At 43.2% G+C, this 22,022-nt stretch overlaps 1 protein-coding gene across 1 annotated transcript; it reads right to left on the bottom strand.

The window, feature by feature from the left end:
• Positions 1-496: 496 nt before the first annotated feature.
• lhfpl4a (LHFPL tetraspan subfamily member 4a) lies at positions 497-21,784 on the bottom strand (the record flags this gene model as incomplete). Its single annotated transcript, XM_080026706.1, has 4 exons — positions 497-614; positions 11,448-11,464; positions 13,711-13,950; positions 21,379-21,784. The coding sequence occupies 4 exons, from the start codon at positions 21,782-21,784 to the stop codon at positions 561-563; spliced, it is 717 nt and encodes a 238-aa protein (XP_079882832.1). The 3' UTR covers positions 497-560.
• Positions 21,785-22,022: the final 238 nt, after the last annotated feature.

Here is a 22,022-nt window from a genome sequence, read left to right as displayed (position 1 = left end):
GTTTGGTACATTGAGCTGCATCTTTCTATTTAACGTAGTTTTGCGAATGTCATCCATAGGGGGCGCCAAAACCACAAAAAGCAAAGGAAACGCGTTTGGGGCTATAACTTCCACACCGAACATCCCACATTCAAAATCTTTACTTCCCCGGATTCCGTGAAGCGAGGGGCCGGCGACGCGTACGACGACGCCCGATCCCGAGTCGCGTGGGAGGCTTGGCCCCCGTTCACAACTGCTTGCAGTTCTAGTTAAAGCTTGAAATAGCTTGTCTCTGCTCAATAAAAATATGTATTATCTCATAAAATACTTTTTATAATACTATTTTCAATAACTTCATAATATTTGTCATGGCAAACATGATGAGACAGTAACACTGTAGGTGATAAATGATTGTATCCCAGAGTTTAGTTAAGCTTCCTGTCAGCAGCTGTTTCTTTTCGTACACACACAGTTCCAAAGCACTTGGCCTGGGCCAAAGGGTTTGACCAGGAGAGCTCTGGAGAGGGAAGAGCAGGATGGAGGGAACAGGGAGAGGAGGAGGAGAGGAGGTGGTGTGGGCCTCAGTGGTAGCGCTGGACTCCATACCTCAGATCCCTGGTGTCACGGATCTCAATCTAAAGCAGGAGCAGAGAGAGAGAGAGAGAGAGAGAGAGAGAGAGAGAGAGAGGAGAGAGTCAGCAAATTGTTAGTAGAGATGCACCGACCCACTATTTTTCAGTTTCAATCAGATTCCGATATCTGGGTTATTTCTTTGTTGACAGTGATGTTATGTGTAAGGTTATGAAGGCTTAAGCAACACAGCAATTCCTAATTTAAAAGAGCAAAAAATAAAAAATAAATAAAAGGTTAACTGCTTTGAATAGTTTGAAGAACATCAACCTCAACTTTTAAATTGCTAAATAATTTTTAAAGTGGGCTATATCACATAGCTATGGTCTTAATATTTGTATTTATTTCATAGTCAGAATGCATTGCAGCCCTATTGGACCAGATATATATAGGATCGGACACGTTAGCTGTGTTTCATGAAACCACAGAAGTTACACATGTCATGAATGCATAATTAATTAATAATTTGAGGAGTCAAAAGTATAAGTAAACCCATAAATGATACAGTGAGCTTTTTGCAGTATGCTAAACATGAATTGATGGAATGCATTAGAATATATTCATATAAACACTACAAATACTGCCTGATGGTTATTTGCCTCCAGGAGGCACACAATTGCGGAAAGGTGAAAGTACAATGGTGGTAGGCAATGCTGTTTTACAGCCCTCATTAACTGCATTCCAATGTTTGAGAGCAAGCCATGTTGCAACCATCATCTCCATTGTTTGTAGGTTTGGATGGACATTTGTGTATGCTGCTCTGCTCCGTTAGGCTCCAGAGTGAGGTGAGACTACAGGCTCTGACATATGAGTCAGTGTGAGCCGGAAAGATGTGCTATATGAAATGGAAAAATTAACTAATATAGAAAAACATACTTAAAAGGTCATACAGTATATATTTTTTTTACATTCCTTTCAAACAACTCCATTTTACAATGCTGAATTATGAAAGAGCGGCTTTGTTTTTTATATATTTATATTAATATATTTTTTAAATGGACAATGTGCTGCTGATTTCTTTCTAACATAGAATTCATTAAAGGCAGACTATGCAACATTTTAATGAAAAAAATGAAATTATAGTCACACAAAAATAATCCCACTCAATGATCACTTCTGCCCCACTAGAATGAGTGTTGGTTTGTTTATCTGCCCCCACCCACCTCTTTTTGCTGTATTTTACATAGTAGCACTTTTTGAGCAGATTTTGACTAAGCTCCACCCCAGCTCCTCCCTTCTACTTTGAGCCCATTTCATTAAAATGTTGCATAGTCAACCCAAAAATAAAAATTCAAGAAGAGCTGCAACCATAAATCAATCAAAAACTCCCGATGCAAAAGTGAGCCTTTTTACTGGCCTGTCTATAAGAAGCCTAATTTATATCAGCAAAACAGACAAGCAGCAATGTTATTAGGGGGCCAAGCCCGAGTAGGGCTGGGAACCGCGTTTTGCAGAGCAACGCGGTTCCCAGCCCGCAGGGCTGGGAACCCTATTGTTCTTGTAGGGATTATTAGGGGGCCAAGCCCGAGTAGGGCTGGGACCGCGTTTTGCAGAGCAACGCGGTTCCCAAGCCCTGCGGGGCAGGGAACCCTATTGATCTTGTAGGGATTATTAGGGGGCCAAGCCCGAGTAGGGCTGGGACCCGCGTTTTGCAGAGCAACGCGGTTCCCAAGCCCTGCGGGGCAGGGAACCCTATTGTTCTTGTAGGGATTATTATTATTCTTCCACCTGTAAAACTGGTGCTGCAGCCCAAACCGTAAAGGGTAGGGACATGCCACTTGCATGACTAGATCCAGGTCCGTGCCTGGTACACAGACAAAAAAATTCAGACATGCCGGCCACTAGGTGGCGCTACAAAAAAAGGAAAACGTGTATAACTTCCACACCGAAAGTCCGACAGTCAAAAACTTTATATCCACAGATGCCCACAAGTCAGCTGCATCTTTTGAGATAGGCCACGCCCATTTGCGTATATATAAATTTTTCGCTACATCGCAAAAACTGTGTCAGTCACCAAAACATACTCCTCCTACAGTTTTTGCCCGATTTGGACCAAACCAAAAGCATTATGCTCTACCGACTCCCACGAGCAAAAGTTGGTCAAATAATTTTTCTACGACCATCGGAAGACCAAACGCTAGAGCTTTAAAGATTCGATTTTTCGATATTGAACATTTCTTCTTCTTTTTATTTAAAATGGTGCTGCAGCCAAAACCGTAAAGGGCTGGGACATGCCACTTGCATGACTAGATCCAGGTCTGTGCCTGGTACACAGACGAAAAAATTCAGACATCCTGGCCACGAGGTGGCGCTACAACAAAGGAAAACGCGTTTGGGGCTATAACTTCCGCACCGAAAGTCCGACAGTCAAACACTTTATATCCACAGATGCACACAAGTCAGTTGCATCTTTTGAGATAGGCCACGCCCATTTGCGTATTATAGATTTTTCGCTACATCGCAAAAACTGTGTCAGTCACCAAAACATACTCCTCCTACAGTTTTTGCCCGATTTGGACGAAACCAAAAGCATTATGCTCCACCGACTCCCACGAGCAAAAGTTGGTCAATTAATGTTTCTACGACCATCGGAAGATCATACGGTAGCACTTTAAAGATTCGCCGATTAGCTTCCTTGTAATACCTTGTACGTAAGTGATCATAAATACAAAACTATACATCGTATCAAGACAATATTTTTAGAAATATGGTCGTACTGTCCTAATGAACATCCTCAAAAAAAACTGGAAAATTTCGCCAAAAGGGGGTGCCAAAAACACAAAAAGTATACATCTCCTTATCCACTTGAGCATCTTTCTCTGCAATTTCTTTGCCTTTTGGTCTATAACTCCCCAACCGAACATCGCACATTCAAAAACTTGACATCCACTTGTTCGGTACATTGAGCTGCATCTTTCTATCTAACGTAGTTTTGCGAATGTCATCCATAGGGGGCGCCAAAACCACAAAAAGCAAAGGAAACGCGTTTGGGGCTATAACTCCCACACCGAACATCCCACATTCAAAATCTTTACTTCCCCGGATTCCGTGAAGCGAGGGGCCGGCGACGCGGACGACAACGCCCGATCCCGAGTCGCGTGGGAGGCTTGGCCCCCGTTCACAACTGCTTGCAGTTCTAGTTCTTCTTATTATTCTTCTCCACATAAAAGTGGTGCTGCAGCCCAAACCGTAAAGGGTTGGGACATGCCACTTGCAGGGCTCATCCAAGTCCGTACCCCGTACGCAGACAAAAAAATTCAAACATCCCGGCCACTAGGTGGCGCTACAACAAAGGAAAAGGCGTTTTGGGCTATAACTTCCGCACCGAAAGTCCGACAGTCAAAAACTTTATATCCACAGATGCCCACAAGTCAGCTGCATCTTTTGAGATAGGCCACGCCCATTTGCGTATATATACATTTTTCGCTACATCGCAAAAACTGTGTCAGTCACCAAAACATACACCTCCTACAGTTTTCACCCGATTTGGACGAAACCAAAAGCATTATGCTCTACCAACTCCCACGAGCAAAAGTTGGTCAAATAATTTCTCTACGACCATCGGAAGACTAAACGGTAGCGCTTTAAAGATTTGCGAAAATCCGTTAAAAAAAAAAAAAAAAGGGATTTTCTTGAAACTCAAGGGAGACTATCATGGGGCATACCTGAGTCTATGGCAAAAATATGGGCAAGAAATTCCTTTCTGGGCGGGACTTATTAAAAAAAAGAGTTTTTCAATTTTTTTGCCTGTTTTCGCCATTTCCTAAGTCTTTCGGCGGGAAAATGGGAAAATTCAAAAAACTGTCTTTACAATGGAGAGGTTCACAATTTAATTTTGCTCATAACTCCCCAACCGAACATCGCACATTCAAAAACTTGACATCCACTTGTTTGGTACATTGAGCTGCATCTTTCTATCTAACGTAGTTTTGCAAATGTCATCCATAGGGGGCGCCAAAACCACAAAAAGCAAAGGAAACGCGTTTGGGGCTATAACTTCCACACCGAACATCCCACATTCAAAATCTTTACTTCCCCGGATTCCGTGAAGCGAGGGGCCGGCGACGCGGACGCGGACGACGACGCCCGATCCCGAGTCGCGTGGGAGGCTTGGCCCCCGTTCACAACTGCTTGCAGTTCTAGTTAGGGGGCCAAGCCCGAGTAGGGCTGGGAACCGCGTTTTGCAGAGCAACGCGGTTCCCAGCCCGCAGGGCTGGGAACCCTATTGATCTTGCTGGATCTTGCTGGGATTATTCTTATTATTCTTCTCCACATAAAAGTGGTGCTGCAGCCCAAACCGTAAAGGGTAGGGACATGCCACTTCCATGGCATATCCAGGTCCGTACCCCGTACGCAGACACAAAAATTCAGACATCCCGGCCACTAGGTGGCGCTACAACAAAGGAAAAGGCGTTTTGGGCTATAACTTCCGCACCGAAAGTCCGACAGTCAAAAACTTTATATCCACAGATGCCCACAAGTCAGCTGCATCTTTTGAGATAGGCCACGCCCATTTGCGTATATATACATTTTTCGCTACATCGCAAAAACTGTGTCAGTCTCCAAAACATACTCCTCCTACAGTTTTCGCCCGATTTGGACGAAACCAAAAGCATTATGCTCTACCGTCTCCCACGAGCAAAAGTAAGTCAAATAATTTTTCTACGACCATCGGAAGACCAAACGGTAGCGCTTTAAAGATTTGCGAAAATTCCTTAAAAAAAAAAAAAAAGGGGATTTTCTTGAAACTGAAGGGAGACTATCATGGGGCATACCTGAGCCTATGGCAAAAATATGGGCAAGAAATTCCTATGTGGGCCGGACTTATTAAAGAAAAGAGTTTTTCAATTTTTTTGCCTGTTTTCGCCATTTCCTAAGTCTTTAGGCGGGAAAATGGGAAAATTCAAAAAAGTGTCTTTACAATGGAGAGGTTGACAATTTGATATTGCTATAACTCCCCAACCGAACATCGCACATTCAAAAACTTGACATCCACTTGTTCGGTACATTGAGCCGCATCTTTCTATCTCACGTAATTTTGCGAATGTCATCCAGAGGGGGCGCCAAAACCACAAAAGGCAAAGAAAACGCGTTTGGGGCTATAACTTCCACACCGAACATCCCACAGTCAAACACTTTATATCCACAGATGCCCACAAGTCAGCTGCATCTTTTGAGATAGGCCACGCCCATTTGCATATGGGATTTTCTTTCGCTACATCGCAAAAACTGTGTCAGTCACCAAAACACACTCCTCCTACAGTTTTTGTCCGATTTCGACAAAACCAAAAGCATTATGCTCTACCGACTCCCACGAGCAAATGTTGTGTAAAGAATTTTTCTACGACCATCGGAAGACCAAACGGTAGCGCTTTAAAGATTTGCCTATTAGCTACCTTTTACCAAACTGCTTTTAAATCCAAAACGATTTATCCTATTAACACCAAACTTCACACGTGTTTGTCCTATGGTTCTCAGGCTGGTTCTACTTTTTCCTTAAATTGCTCCAAAAGGGGGCGCCAAAAACACACTTGAGCATCTTTCTCTGCCATTATTTTTGCCTTTTGGTCTATAACTCCCAAACCAAACATCCCACATTCAAAAACTTTACATCCCCGGATTCCGTGAAGCGAGGGGCCGGCGCCGCGGACGACGACGCCCGATCCCGAGTCGCGTGGGAGGCTTGGCCCCCGTTCACAACTGCTTGCAGTTCTAGTTCTTCTTATTATTCTTCTCCACATAAAAGTGGTGCTGCAGCCCAAACCGTAAAGGGTTGGGACATGCCACTTGCAGGGCTCATCCAAGTCCGTACCCCGTACGCAGACAAAAAAATTCAAACATCCCGGCCACTAGGTGGCGCTACAACAAAGGAAAAGGCGTTTTGGGCTATAACTTCCGCACCGAAAGTCCGACAGTCAAAAACTTTATATCTACAGATGCCCACAAGTCAGCTGCATCTTTTGAGATAGGCCACGCCCATTTGCGTATATATACATTTTTCGCCACATCGCAAAAACTGTGTCGGTCACCAAAACATACTCCTCCTACAGTTTTCGCCCGATTTGGACGAAACCAAAAGCATTATGCTCTACCAACTCCCACGAGCAAAAGTTGGTCAAATAATTTTTCTACGACCATCGGAAGACCAAACGGTAGCGCTTTCAAGATTTGCGAAAATCCCTTAAAAAAAAAAAAAAGAGGGATTTTCTTGAAACTGAAGGGAGACTATCATGGGGCATACCTGAGCCTATGGCAAAAATATGGGAAATAAATTTTAATGTGGGCCGGACTTATTAGAAAAAATAGTTTTTCAATTTTTTTGCCTGTTTTCGCCATTTTCTAAGTCTTTAGGCGGGAAAATGGGAAAATTCAAAAAAGTGTCTTTACAATGGAGAGGTTGACAATTTGATTTTGCTATAACTCCCCAACCGAACATCGCACATTCAAAAACTTGACATCCACTTGTTTGGTACATTGAGCTGCATCTTTCTATCTAACAAAGTTTTGCGAATGTCATCCATTGGGGGCGCCAAAACCACAAAAAGCAAAGAAAACGCGTTTGGGGCTATAACTCCCACACCGAACATCGCACATTCAAAAACTTTACATCTCCGGATTCCGTGAAGCGAGGGGCCGGCGCCGCGGACGACGACGCCCAATCCCGAGTCGCGTGGGAGGCTTGGCCCCCGTTCACAACTGCTCGCAGTTCTAGTTCCTATTTTTCTCCGCGTAAAACTGATGCTGCAGCCCAAACCGTAAAGGGTAGGGACATGCCACTTGCATGACTAGATCCAGGTCCATGCCTGGTACGCAGACAAAAAAATTCAGACATGCCGGCCACTAGGTGGCGCTACAAAAAAAGGAAAACGTGTATAACTTCCACACCGAAAGTCCGACAGTCAAAAACTTTATATCCACAGATGCCCACAAGTCAGCTGCATCTTTTGAAATAGGCCACGCCCATTTGCGATAGGATAGATTTTTTGCTACGTCGCAAAAACTGTGTCAGTCAACAAAACATACTCCTCCTACAGTTTTTGCCCGATTTGGACCAAACCAAAAGCATTATGCTCTACCAACTCCCACGAGCAAAAGTTGGTCAAATAATTTTTCTACGACCATCGGAAGACCAAACGCTAGAGCTTTAAAGATTCGATTTTTCGATATTGAACATTTCTTCTACTTTTTATTTGAAATGGTGCTGCAGCCCAAACCGTAAAGGGCTGGGACATGCCACTTGCATGACTAGATCCAGGTCCGTGCCTGGTACACAGACGAAAAAATTCAGACATCCCGGCCACTAGGTGGCGCTACAACAACGGAAAACGCGTTTGAGGCTTTAACTCCCACACAGAACGTCCGACAGTCAAAAACTTTATATCCACAGATGCCCACAAGTCAGCTGCATCTTTTGAGATAGGCCACGCCCATTTGCGATAGGATAGATTTTTTGCTACGTCGCAAAAACTGTGTCAGTCACCAAAACATACTCCTCCTACAGTTTTCGCCCGATTTGGACGAAACCAAAAGCATTATGCTCTAATGACTCCCACGAGCAAAAGTTGGTCAAATAATTTTTCTACGACCATCGGAAGACCAAACGGTAGCGCTTTAAAGATTCGCCGATTAGCTTCCTTGTAATACCTTGTACGTAAGTGATCATAAATCCAAAACTATACATCGTATCAAGACAATATTTTAGAAATATGGTCGTACTGTCCTAATGAACATCCTCAAAAAAAATTGGAAAATTTCGCCAAAAGGGGGCGCCAAAAACACAAAAAGTATACATCTCCTTATCCACTTGAGCATCTTTCTCTGCAATTTCTTTGCCTTTTGGTCTATAACAACCAAACCGAACATCCCACATTCAAAAACTTTACGTCCCCGGATTCCATGAAGCGAGGGGCCGGCGCCGCGGACGACGACGCCCGATCCCGAGTTGCGCAGGAGGCTTGGCCCCCGTTCACAACTGCTCGCAGTTCTAGTTTTCTTGTTGTGGTGATTGTAGAGGTTGGTAATGATTCTCTTATATAAGTTATACATGTGTTTATTTATTATGCTGCAGTCCCATAGGTGGATGCCAGATGTGCACTGACAGCCTTTGTACCACAGACGGTAATCACAAGAGAGTTTTCTAGAAAAGCACAGGGACAACATGATACTTAAACTGTATATCACCTCCTATCAACTATACCTCTGTTGCTATGTCAGGTTGGGCCAACATGGACAAAATACATGCAGTTACAAACAGACAAAACATATTTCCTATGTCAATGCAATGTTCCAAACTGCTTTTAGTACTCTTCCATTGAATGTGTTATGTAGATGTATCTGTCCACAATCCACTGCATACACAGCAAGCACATCTAACCAGGCCGTGTCTCCAGAGATTCCCATGCTCTCTCCCTTGTGAGTCTCCTGTTTGTCTCTCTGTGTGTGGGGGGGGGGGGGGGGGTTTGTTCCTTCTCTGCCGCCCACTCACCCCGGAACCTATTCACCCACACATGTGCCTGTCAGCCCATACACTGCTGCATATCAACCCTGGCTGCTCCCCCCGCTCGCTGCAAGACGGTTATTGTGTAAGCGACTGTGGCTGCTAGTTGATCCATAAGCCACTCAGACTAGCAACTTCCCCTGAGCGTCTAATTCAGCAGGTGAAGTCATGATATGAAATAGTTTAGGGTAGCCTATCCTCCATTTGTCTTTCCATCAATATCTCAGCTGCTGACGGTGCCTCTAGTGACACTGTTTTGAGATGAAAGCTACTGGTTGCTTCCACAAGTTCATACATAGAACAGAGATGACGCCCGGGCCACACATCTCGCCTCTCACTGCTGCATCTGGAGAAGCGCTGCTTCTTAAAGCCTTCTTTCTTTCTACATAGTTTTCCTTTGATAATTCCCTTTAATGTTAAGATACTTTGTCATTTTATGATACATTAAAGGCACTACGAGTAAGATGGCACGTTGGCGTCCCCTTTGGACAAAAGCGGTAGTATTTTTACGACGCCCGCTGTCGCAAATGCTCGTGCCAGGCGCGCGAGTGTGAACTGAGAAGGGCGCAATATAGTGCATGTACGTGTGTTGAAAGTGTGAGGACTCTTTTCGGCTCCGTGAGAGTGGTTTTGACACTGCATCAACTAATGCCAGTCAGTACACACCTGATTGCAATGAGTTGATGCAGCAGCGTCACCTAACTACCCTCTCTCACGGAGCTGTGTCCTCACAGAAAGCGAATGAAAGAGAGACGGCAGTTTGTATGGATCACGATGAGGTAATGTGTTTGTGTTGTTGATGTAAATAATGACTATTTCAGATAATGGTTATCTGATGATGGTGAAGCAAAGCAAACGTTGTGTTAGTACCAACCGCTCATTCATTTAGGAGTAAACACAGTCTAGTTTCGCTCTCGTGAAATTGTATACACGTTGCTTGGCAACGTCCTCGTCCCGCCCGTAGTCACTCTCTCTTTTCGCTTTTCTTCATTGCATTCTCTTTTTTTCTTTGATGGTTCAGCCTCGTTACCAGTCATTGTGACGACAAATAACTGTCTCAAACAAGGCTCCCGCTCCCCTTCCCTCACCTAGAGGGATAGGCTTCTCAAATCACGCTGCAGCGCCACACTGAAATCTGCAACCAATACGGATATGTGACCATAGAGCCTGCACGAGCGAACCGAAAATCGGACTGGGTGTGCGACCAGACCAAAAGCAGTAATAAAAACTATATAAAAACGTCTTTCTTTGCACTGATGGTCCCGTTTGCTGTTAAAGGTAATTTATGATTATCAGAGGAAACATGAGGCTGTTTAAAAGATATTTAAATGTTACTCGTAGCCGCTTTAACTGTAACATTAACATTAACCAAAAATGTTGAAACAATAGTGAGTGTGCGTCTCGCCAGAAAAGATTACGCGAGCTTCCTGAGGTGAATTGGTGAGTCGCTGGCACTGTCAATGTGCTGCAAAACGGCATTGTGTCTAGTGTGATGTGTGGTTTGCTCTTATCTGTTAACACACTGGCCAAAGAAAAGGAAGACATGCATTAGACACAGATGTTTTTCCTCAGTACTTTCTTTCTCTCCAATTACCTTTTTTATTTCTATTTTTACTGCGGCACAGGCCTTGAGAAGCTGGAGGGCATACACAGGAGTCAAAGATCTCGGGTTGACATCTGCTCTGTGCTAACAGCAGGCCTCCATATGCCCCAGGAGCATCAATACAATATGCTTCCACTTTTTCTTTTCCCTCTCATTCCTTTTCTTCTCCTCCAACCCGCACCTCAGCAGCCTTCATGTCCACTGAATATCACTTTACCATGCTCTGTAATGTCAACACAATGATATCTGAGCTGACACCAGGTAGTGTCACTCACTGAACAGGAAGGGATTACTGGAATGTTTGAAATGACTAAACTTGGCAGTGGCATTCGGGATGTGAGACATCATCTGTGCAATAGAAAACGATTTAAAAAAAAATACAGAATTTGATAGAAACAGGGACAAATCAACCCTCTCATTACATGCAATGTCAAAATTTGTCTTTTTCGCATATCCCTCTCAAGTTACCACACTCTGGAGGGGGTCAGAGTGCAGGGTCAGCCATAGTACAGTAACCCTGGAGGACACAATGGTAGAGAGGGTGGGCACCGTAGATGTAATACAAGACACGACTAGTTTTACAAATAACACCCTCCTGTCAGGTGCCGAGGATCGAACCAGCAATATTTTGTTTCCCCCCCCTAACCCATCCACACACAATGTCATACATTAGCACACTCAACCAATCATTCATGACAACACAAGCCACAACAACAACCAACAACAGTGTGAACTTACCCTTGACACGGCAAAATCTGTGGAAAAAGACAAAAAGATAGAGATTGATATTTTACCTTGACGAACCTGGAAAGGTAGCATGGAAATCCAGACCCACATTTAGAACAATTTAGGGTCTGGCCATGAGCAAAATACCTTCTCAACTTAAGGGGTGGCACCAATGCAAGCATTTCAAATACGACTGCGCGCAATTAGATAGCACTACGACCAATCAGAGCAATGAACAAGGTGACGTATTAAGCCCCGTTCATTTAGAGAACAGCGGGGCTAACTGGTTAATAAAACTTTTGCCGTGGTCTGTTGGCAAAACAGAAAATTAATCTTTCTTGCTAGTGAAATATTTGAGAGCCGTCTTCCAAATCGTTAAGTGTCGAGGCCAAAGCCGTTTGAAACAACCAGGGCTGCCTTTACCTGCCACTAGGCCCTGGGGCTGAGAGGTTTCGTAGGCCCCCCCCCCGGGCGGCGGTCTTACAATACAGATGCGTTAAAGCCATGTTTGTCTACACCACAATATCTCTATTGATAAAATACAAAATCACTTAAGGTAACATGTACTTAAACTCCTTTCTGGTCTAATGAGTTTTAATAATGAAACACACATGGTTGGTTACAGTGTTTTTCCAAGTTATTGTGGATACAGCGGTGGGGACCCAGGACCTTCTAGGGGAGTCCGGGGGCATGCCCCCCCCGGAAGAAAAATTTGAACCTTTTAAAGTAAAATGCATCAATCTGGTGCACTTTGAGAAGAAAACTAAGGCTAAATCAACTGTCCTATGTGAGCTATTTTCTGGAATCATTTGGAGACACAGAAATACCAAAAAGCAGAAACAAAAATATACAGGTTTAAAAAATCCAGTCAGTCAGCATTCCATTTTTTTTAATTAATCCCTTATCCCAAAGCTACTTCTGTCTTTGAATTCTTTGTTTTGTTTTTAATGTCTCAACTCAATATAGGCCCTTGATCTGCGTTGCCCCGAACAATGTTATTTAAACAAAAATAACAAATTTACTGGCTCATGATAGGCCCCTTGATCTTCATAGGCCAAAAATAATGTGATTTTTTTTCCTTTTTCTTTAATGGTTCATGATGGGCCCCTGATCTCCGTACGCCCCCCCCCCCCCCCCCCCACGAAGATTAGGGGCCTATCATGAGCCAGTCAATAATCTATTGTTTTAAATGACAATGTTCGGGCCTTCTTAGATTAGGGGCCTATATTGATCTTCGTAGGCCCTGGGGCTTCAGCCCAGGTAAGCCCGTGCATTAAGGCGGCCCTGGAAACAACGTATCCGCAGCCATCTTAGTTGTTTATTATCACAACTTCAAACGGCGCATGCGCAGCACTGTCGTCATCCGGTAACGCCCGCCCATATCAGATAGTACGATTTGATTGGTAACTGCACATTTTACAACATAGTTAATGAGCTCCAATGGTTCGTGCCCAGACCAGTATGCGGAGCATATTTTAATTTGCAAGCGGGGAGTCTGGATTTCCAGGCTACTAAAGGTGCATTTCATTTCATTCAATACAAAGGCTGTAGGGCCTGTAACTTTGCATGCATTTTTTCATTAAGATTTGGGCAAGGGTTGCTCATCCAAGTTAGCTTAGGTCAATGAATGGGAGCAAGTCAAAAGATAAACTTAACAAAATCACTAAACGCTCCTGTTTACTGGTTGGGACTATTTACCAACCATGTTATGTTGTGCTCTATATTCTTACACGTTATGTCATTTTAGAATCAAATATATACTGGAAAGAAACCAGGAAGTGCCCGTTACGGCTGGTTTCCTTCCAGTATATTTTTGATTCTGAAAACATGAAATGTTAAACAATTCCTTTTACAGTAATAGGTTGTGTGGTGGTAATACAGATCTATACTACAATGCCCTCTGCTCACTGTGATCACTGATCTCTATCACACAGAAGTCTATTGTCTATTTAGTAGGAGTCTAATAATGCAGTGCAGAAACCCTCGAACAGTACCATGAGATTCAATGGAAAAAAGCTGACTTAAAAAAAAAAATCTTGATAAAAGTATTGAATGGGTCAATCAAAATTTTGATTTTTTTTTAAGGTTCTGATAGATAGATAGATAGATAGATAGATAGATAGATAGATAGATAGATAGATAGATAGATAGATAGATAGATAGATAGATAGATAGATAGATAGATAGATAGATAGATAGATAGTTGACATTTCTAACTTCATTGTTACTTCATGACAGAATACAATGTCTGTTATTTATTCGCTTTTTCTCTCACATTTGCGATGCTCGGCTCTCAGTTCCTCCCGCAGGGCGTCGCTCTGTCTGTTGCCGAGCACGAAGGCCAGGAATGAGAGGACGAGTGCGTCCAGGATGCCCACCACAGCCAGCATGTAGGCCCAGCGCACAGAGCAGTTCCCCAGTTCATACCTCCCCGTCTCCTCTCCACACATGTCCCGGATCACCTCACAGTCCCAGCCGTTAGGGAAGATCACACAGCCCAGCACCAGAGACACAGCTGGAGGGATATGAAGAAAGAATGGAGTAGTAAGTACAGATGTATTGAATGCCTTCTCTTTAAAGTAGCATAGAGGAACTTCCAGTTGTTGTTGGTTCTAGCGCCCCCCTTTGGACCAAAGCGGTGTGTATTTATTTAGGAAGCGACTGAAAGAGAGACGGCAGGATGCATGGGGATGAGGTACTATTGTAATGTATTCACATGTGACTATGTCAGATTAATAATGGCTATATGACGATGGTTAAGAAAAGTTAACTTGTATTTAGTACAGTTCATAAACACAGGCTTTCCCTGTCTGCCTGCCGTAAATAAGCAAATACATTTATAATAACTGCCAATATATTCGATTTATTAAAAGATATATTTACACACAAACACACACACATTCTAAATTTGTGTATTAGCAGTCTCATTTTAGCAGAGAGCCTATGTTATTTTGCACATTTGGCAAATTAATGTTTTGATTACGTGGAGGAGCACTGTGTGTGTGTGTGTGTGTGTGTGTGCGTGCGTGCGTGCGTGCGTGTGTGTGTGCGTGCGTGTGTGTGTGTGCTCCCATAAGGCCTCAACGGTCCCCTGGTGTGTAAGGGCTCCAGCTGAGGCCAGGCTGGCCCTAACAGATGGGTCCCTGAATGCCTCATTTACTGGACCGCTTCTTCTTCTTGGAGCCAGGCAAAGACCAGATGAAAGTCAGCTGAGCTACAGGCTCAGTTTGTGTAGGAACATAGGGACCGTAGAGTTCAGCAGACGGAAGGATGATGAAGAACATCCCACAATTTAAAAGAGTGAGCTAAAAGGGTTTTGAGTAATGGATGATATACATCCAGTTTAATACAAAAGTGTGTTTGTAATACAGTAAATCCACAAGTGATTCACACAGTGCACTGACAAGGCATAGGTGAACACATCAGATAACATTATTGTGCTTGTATAAAGAAAACCAAACAGCTTAATTTGGACAGCACGGTAGGAAGCTTTAACAAGCACTTGAATGAACCACATTAGTATGTTGCTATGGTTTCTTTCAGCCAAATATCTGCTCGGTGCAAAAGGAATGTTAAATGTTGATTAAACGTAACCAGAACTATGTTGAGGTATGTTATGTATGCTACAAGCAAATTAAAAATTAGTATTTCCTGTGGCCATGGTATTGGTATTAAGGGTTTTCCTTAAATTGTTCATGCATCAGTAATTAAGTTGTCAACAATCATGTACAGAGAAATACTAAAGTAGAGCTGCAATGTGTGAAACTTGACCTGGATGGTAGGACAGACAACCCAAAAACATCATGCCTTCGGGCTTTGGCTATGGCTGGCCAGGAGGCATGAGAAAATAGAATTCTGTGTACTGTGATGCGGCTGTTATGTCGCCATCGGTTATCAGGCTGATGAGGGTCGTGTCTCAGTAAACTTATCAATGGTGTTAGAGCCGTGTGTGGCCATGCAGTAATGCATGAACAGACAGCACACAGCCCTGAGGGATGCCGGTGTTGAGTGGTGCCTATTCTCACAGCCTGGCATCTGCCCGTCACAAAGTCCAGGATGTTGTCACAAGTTCAGTTAGACTGCTGGCATTACAAGGGCAGTCTGGAAAGCTGTATGTAAACAAAGTGTATATTTGCTGGAGATCTGTTCACAGCATAAACTATATTGCTGGAGAGCAAAGCCAACCCAAACACTGATTATTTGAGTGAGTAGTCATTCAGAGTTTGCTTGCTGAGACAAAAACAACATTGACTGCAACAGGAAAAGCTTTCCATAGCTTCTGCTTGTGGACGTTGAAAGCTTCAAAGAAAAAGAGCACTTTGCCAAAGAGTTTCCACAGATGTAGCTTTTTTTTTGTGGACAGATGTTGTCAGACACATTCTACACTGAGCAATAAGGCTGAAAGGAAAGCCGTCCAAGAGAGAATTTAAAAAGGCTTTGTCCGCATCTTCTTAATCTTAAGGAGATTTCTTATTTTTCCTCTCCTTTTCCCTTGAAACTGCATTTCCCAGGTGCCCTTGGGGCTTTAGCATTTCAAAGGCATTAATTAATGCTTCGTTGGACAGACTGTGAGGAGGTGGAACAGATGACTACATGATGATCCTGTTAATTCAAAGCTAAACAACCTAGTAGCCAACAGACATGTTCCCACCAGCTCAAACACAAACACTAACATGCAAAAAATAAATGAGATATTTCATCAGCCAGGCATAGCATATGAACACTTATAACAGTACTTGCAATTTTTGTATCCTTCATTTATTTGTAAATTGAATTTTGAGCAACCTTGTCTGTTAGAAATATATGACAGTAAGGTTAGAACTATGTATGAAACTGTAGTGTTGCCCAGAAAGTAAGAAAGAAATTACAAAAACAATATTTTTTAAATTACTTTCAATGTCCTATTTTTGGTGCTCCCTTGCAAAGTCCAAACGGACAAGTTGTGGCATGGGAGGAGACGTGGTCTTTGAGGACGTTTTTTGTTCTTTCAGCTCTTCTCTCTCAGATGCTGTCTTATGGTTATTGGGCTGCACTCAGCATCAGTAACGGCCTTTATTTGGGTCGAGGATCGGCCTGGGTCTTCACAGACAGCCCGTGGGATCCTCCGGCTCAGCGCAGGTGAAATCTTTTTGGGTCTAGCACTTGACTTTTCTGTCCCATAACCCTCACGTCTTCCTGCGTCAAACCTTTTGGGGTTGATTTTGGGGCGGATTTTGAGTTTTTTAGGCTAAGGTCCTAAAGTTTTGATCAGCTGATGAACAGCCTGTTTGAGTTTAAATGCAGTTCCTTTGTTTTCTGGCTCCTGTTTCTTCTTTTTGTATTTTGAAGCTCTACTTACAACTTAGTTACGATCAGCGACTGCAAAATGCAGATACTTTCAATTTTCCCAATTTTCTTACGGTTTTGTTCAGGAGTGTGTATACAACTTCCAATTCTGAGACCAGAATTCTGACATGAAAACACTGAACAGGACACCATTGGGAACCTGGATCCAGAGCAGAAAGACCCTTGCCACTACGTACAGTTACACTGAACGAAAAGCTTAAAAAGAATGTGTCTTAACAAATAGAGGTCACTGATTCATGTTGTTCCTGCTAACACGCTCCTTTCAATGTGGGGCACTAATGCGACGAAGCTCTGAGTCTTCTGTGTCACAAAGGAGATGAACACAATACTGCCACTGCACACTTACACATCCACACACACACACACACACACACACACACACACACACACACTGGTATGCGTAACCCCTCTACCATCCATGGTATTATTAAATGCTCTCAGAATAGCAAGGGTTGTCGAAATAAACCACTCAATTTGTTCATAGATTGTAAGATCGTTTTTGTAATGTTTGGAATCAGCGGGGTCCAGTGAACTGGGTTGAAGAGGGGGAAAACAGACAGAGCGACTAACCCATGTGTCACTATCTGCCTCAGACCAAACACCAGATTAGAATCAACAGACACAGCCACAAATGCCTTGGGTCACTTCACAATAATTAAACTGCGAGGAGGCATTACAGCAAAATGACTTCAGCCACTTCAAACAATATTTTGGTATATATCGTGGTTCTCTACATTTGTAACTAAGTTGATCTCAGTGACAGTGACCCGGCTGCATGAACCCTGGTGTGTGGGGATAGTGATGCTGCTCTCCATCCAGCCATTTAGACAATGTTGGAGTGATTTTGTGTCAATGTTGCTTTGTGTTTGGATCATGGTTCTCCAGTGTTACTGTGTATCCATGTGTAATGTGTTTCATTTAGGAGTTTCTGTTTCAATAATAGTTTCACGTGTCAGTGCAATGATTCTTCAATAATCCCATGGGAATATACAGTAAATTGTTGCTCTATTTTAACCACTTGTCAGGATGTTGCTAAATGAATTTATTCTCAACATTACCGTGAATGTTTTCATGGGTTTTCAACATTAATGTGGGTCCCCGGTGAACAAAGGATGGATTGAAATCCAAGAATTGATATCAACTATTTGTAAAACAAAAATACAGATTTCAGCTCAGCTGTGTATTTTTCAGAATTCAGAGGGTATAAGGTACCGTATGGGATGGCAGATGATGTTTTCTTCCATTGTGTATAAGAAGCTCCTTTTAAAATAATGGAAAGAAACGGAGGCACCTACAATAAAAAACTGGAAAGAACTGATGAAATATTATGTGACCATAGAAAACACAATGTCTGAGGATAACAATGAAACAAAACAATTTAATGAACTATCAAAATAAGTTTAAGAGGCAATATGAGAAATAAATCTTGTAGCATTGCTAAGAAGGGAGGGGGGAACTACGGTGGAGATCACAGGACATAGAAATAATATTTGTCTTTGTTTGTCTTGAATGTTACATGTGTATGGGTTGTATATACTTATGTATGTGTGTGTGTGTGTGTGTGTGTCTGTCTGTGTGTGCTGGGGGAGTTGTGTTGGTATGTGTGTGTGTATGTGTGAACATGTGATCAAATTACTGACTATTTTCTACCAACATATACATATGTAAAGAGTACATACCTGAATTGTTAAGTTGTATTTCTTTTTGCAATCAAGGAATACTATGTACAGGTCTTTCAGGATGCATTTTCGGCATGTCTTTGGGAGGATGTCTCGTAAAAAAACTCCAAAAGTATGAGAAAAAACAACCCGCTCTCCCTTTTTCTCCACCTCCACCTTTCTGAAAACCTGTATTCAAAAACCCGTCAGATTTCTCTCCCCGTGATGTCATAAGGGGAAAGTCATACCCCCTTCATTACCAACCTAACAGCACCTCTCCTTAAAATTGTCTTGGAAGATGCTATACACGTTAATCATTCTTCAAGCAACACAAAACTGTACATAATGTTTATGTTACTTTTTTCCTTATTTAATTTTCTGCTCTGTTTAGGTGTTGGCGTGGTCATTTGGTGCGCAGCAGAGCAGCTGTCCCTTTGGTGTGTGTGTCTGGGAGAGCGTCTGTCAGGCCTTCCTGTTGGCACAGTGCACAGTTCCTTTGCCAGGAGAAAGGCCAATGCACAGCTGTACCACAGAGATCTTTAAACTATCCTCTGCACCCAACCAGGAGCATTAGGCCCCGCTCCAATCCCCCTCATTCATACACACTTTTACCAGTACTGCAAACGTCCTACATGCAAGTCAGGCCTCCCTGGTCACTCTCAATGCTGGCTGCTGGTGTGCAGCCTCATATATCATTTTGAACTGTAAGTAGCGGAATGACTAAATGAGTTGAGTCTATGGCTTGCGACAACTGCTAGCCTCTAGAACACGTCAGCTGGGTTACTCATACTCTACTCAGTAATTGCTTCAATTATTCAACATCAAAAGTAATTGGTTACTTTTAATTTGGCTCATAAGTCACATCTTCCTTATTTATTAACAAGTGTAGAAATCGAAGACCATACATTATGGTTCAACAAGCTGACAGTTTGTAGAAATTCCCTGACCAAAACAGCTAGCTTGACCCCAGTGGGTGCATGCAATGACGTGATTCCTGAATGTCTATACCTACCGGTACAGTAGGCTTATTTTGGTACCCTTCCCCACTTTTGACAGTGGAAATGCTAATAATTGTGTGCTGTACCGTACCAAACCTAACTGTATATCTCTCAGTGGACATCAGGCTAATGTGTCAATGGGGAAATACCAGCAGCAGGAAGCTGGGAAGATGGAACAGGAGAAGACATGCTTATAGAGGGATGTAATAGAGATGAAAAGAAGTCTGGAAATGACAGACAAGTTTGGGGATGAGAAGTCAAGAAGGGAAAGTAGGATGGATGGAGAGAGAGAGAAAACACACTCTGAATACATGTTATGTCAGCTTCCTCCATACAATGTCAAATATAGTAACTGTTGTGGCAGTCAGCAGCGCCGACAGGCATATACTGTTAGGTAAGGAATTATTTGGGATGACATGTTGCACTTTATTTTTCACAACCAGGATAGAGGCTTGAACATTTGGAAATAGCAGCAACCAGACGCTTTGTAATGTTCTACTGGTGTAGACAGAAAATATGATTATCCTGAGCAAATTTATTAAATAAACCAACTCACATACATTATTTTCATCCAAGACATTTATGTCATCTGCTGCTGTTTCATTTTTATTTTCACTTAGGGCTGCACCCACTACGATACCTGTTCATCATTAGAAGCTGCTATCATTCAGTGTCCCATATGGAAATGACGTCCCTGACTCAAGTCCCCTCTCCTCCGGCTCTTCATTTCTTTTTTAGTCCATGCCTCTCTCATTCACTCGATCTGTCTTTGTTTTCTTGCCTCATCAAAACCTCCTCCATTGGCAGCCCTTCACATAGCACGCATGCACACACACACACACACACACACACACACACACACACACACACACACACACACACACACAGATATATAAAAACATACACACACTCTGTCAGTGAGAACTCTGGAGCCATCATTTATGTTATAATCTTGCTGAGTGCAGAGAGAAAAACAACAAAAAGGCTTATCAAAGCTTCTACAGTGAAAGCTAACTCTCACCTGCCTGAACACTGTGCCTATTTGAACTATTTGGGACCATGTTTCATCTAGGCCTACGTCACATTAAGCTAATTAGCGGTTTGTGTGATGAGGAATACACCGGGGAACTGTCGATGTCCACTGAGCTGATACAATCTCTTTCAATGTTCAGTAAATCAAGAAACACAAACTGTTATTGAATATACACACTAGGGCTACAACAACATGAACCCGTCTCAACCGAGCTCATACATACTGACAGCTTCTTTCACCTCCTAGTACAATGATATAGGCCTACACAATACAGACGTATATGTTCCACTTTTGTACAGATGAATGAAAGCACTCTTGTGGCAATACATTACTCACACAGAATTTTGTGGAGTTGATAGGCTTAATCACCTTTGTGTCAATTCATTTGGCAATGGCTTGAATTTAACCCAAATTAATTTAAATTAAAATTATACGCACTATAGCTTTAATGTAGGAAATCAACTGGCAAAGTTTCATGATGATATATTGAAGTTAAAACTTGCACCCTATTCACCTGCAGAGTCTCCAAAATGTTACGTGACACAGTTGAATACAAAAACTCCCAGGTAATGGACCTGAATGTCTCACAGGACGACTTTACTTTAATATTTGCTCTCCTTCAAGTGCAGGATCACGGTCCAGCTCTCGTCTAAAGCTACGGTGAGTCTGCCCGTGCGCTGCTGATCCCTGAGCTGGAGCCCCGTGCTGTGTTCGTGCGCTGAATGAGCGATGCGATCCAGTATCTTGACGATGGTGTTTTTTCTGACACAGAGCACAGGTTTAACCTAAAACACGGGTGGCAAGGTGGGGATACCTTCCAACCCCCCCCCCCCCCCCCCACCCCCCCTCCTCCTCCAAAAGCAACAACAACAACAACAACAACATGTCAAAGTCTTTTCCATCCTTACCGCATAGCAGTTGCATCCAGGCGCAGGTCTTGTACACCGTGGCCGTGTTGCAGAAGAAGAAGAGGATGAAGCAGCCTATGCAGCCGATGATGAGCACCATGGACATCAGCACAAACACGGACGCTGCCTTGAAGGCTCCTGACGGGATGGAGCTGAAGTCGTAGAAGCTTCCCTGGCACGAGAACTCCCGGTTAGAGGTCTCGATGCCCACGCAGTAGTGGAACAAGCCGAAGTGGCCGGCGTGCGGGGTGCTGATGCTGTCGCCGATCCAGTAGGGCTGCATGAAGACCACCACGTTGATGATGGCCAGGCAGATGGTAAATATTGCCCACAGGACCCCGATGGCACTGGAGTTGCGCGAGTAGTTGTCATGGTAGATTTTGGAGGCGTCTTGCGAAGGCAACATTTTTCTCTCTCTCTCTCTCCCACGCGCTCCCCAAAACCCTCCGCAAAGCGCACGTCAACGGTGTGTTCCCTCTCCTCTTCCACTCCTCTGTATCCCCCTCTATCCGCGAGTAGAAAGGAAGAAACACAACTATATTTAAAAAAGAAAGTGAACTAAATAATAGATTCCTACGCAACAAATGTCCAGTGACGGCTCCCACGTCTCCCCGTGAAGCTCAGCCAACCATCAGATCTAGACC

The sequence above is a fragment of the Ammodytes marinus genome (assembly GCF_949987685.1).
Source record: "Ammodytes marinus genome assembly, chromosome: 4".
Taxonomy (NCBI): Eukaryota; Metazoa; Chordata; class Actinopteri; order Uranoscopiformes; family Ammodytidae; genus Ammodytes; species Ammodytes marinus.
Note: the sequence above shows the minus strand (reverse complement) of the source record. Positions and strands in the feature narration are given on the sequence as shown.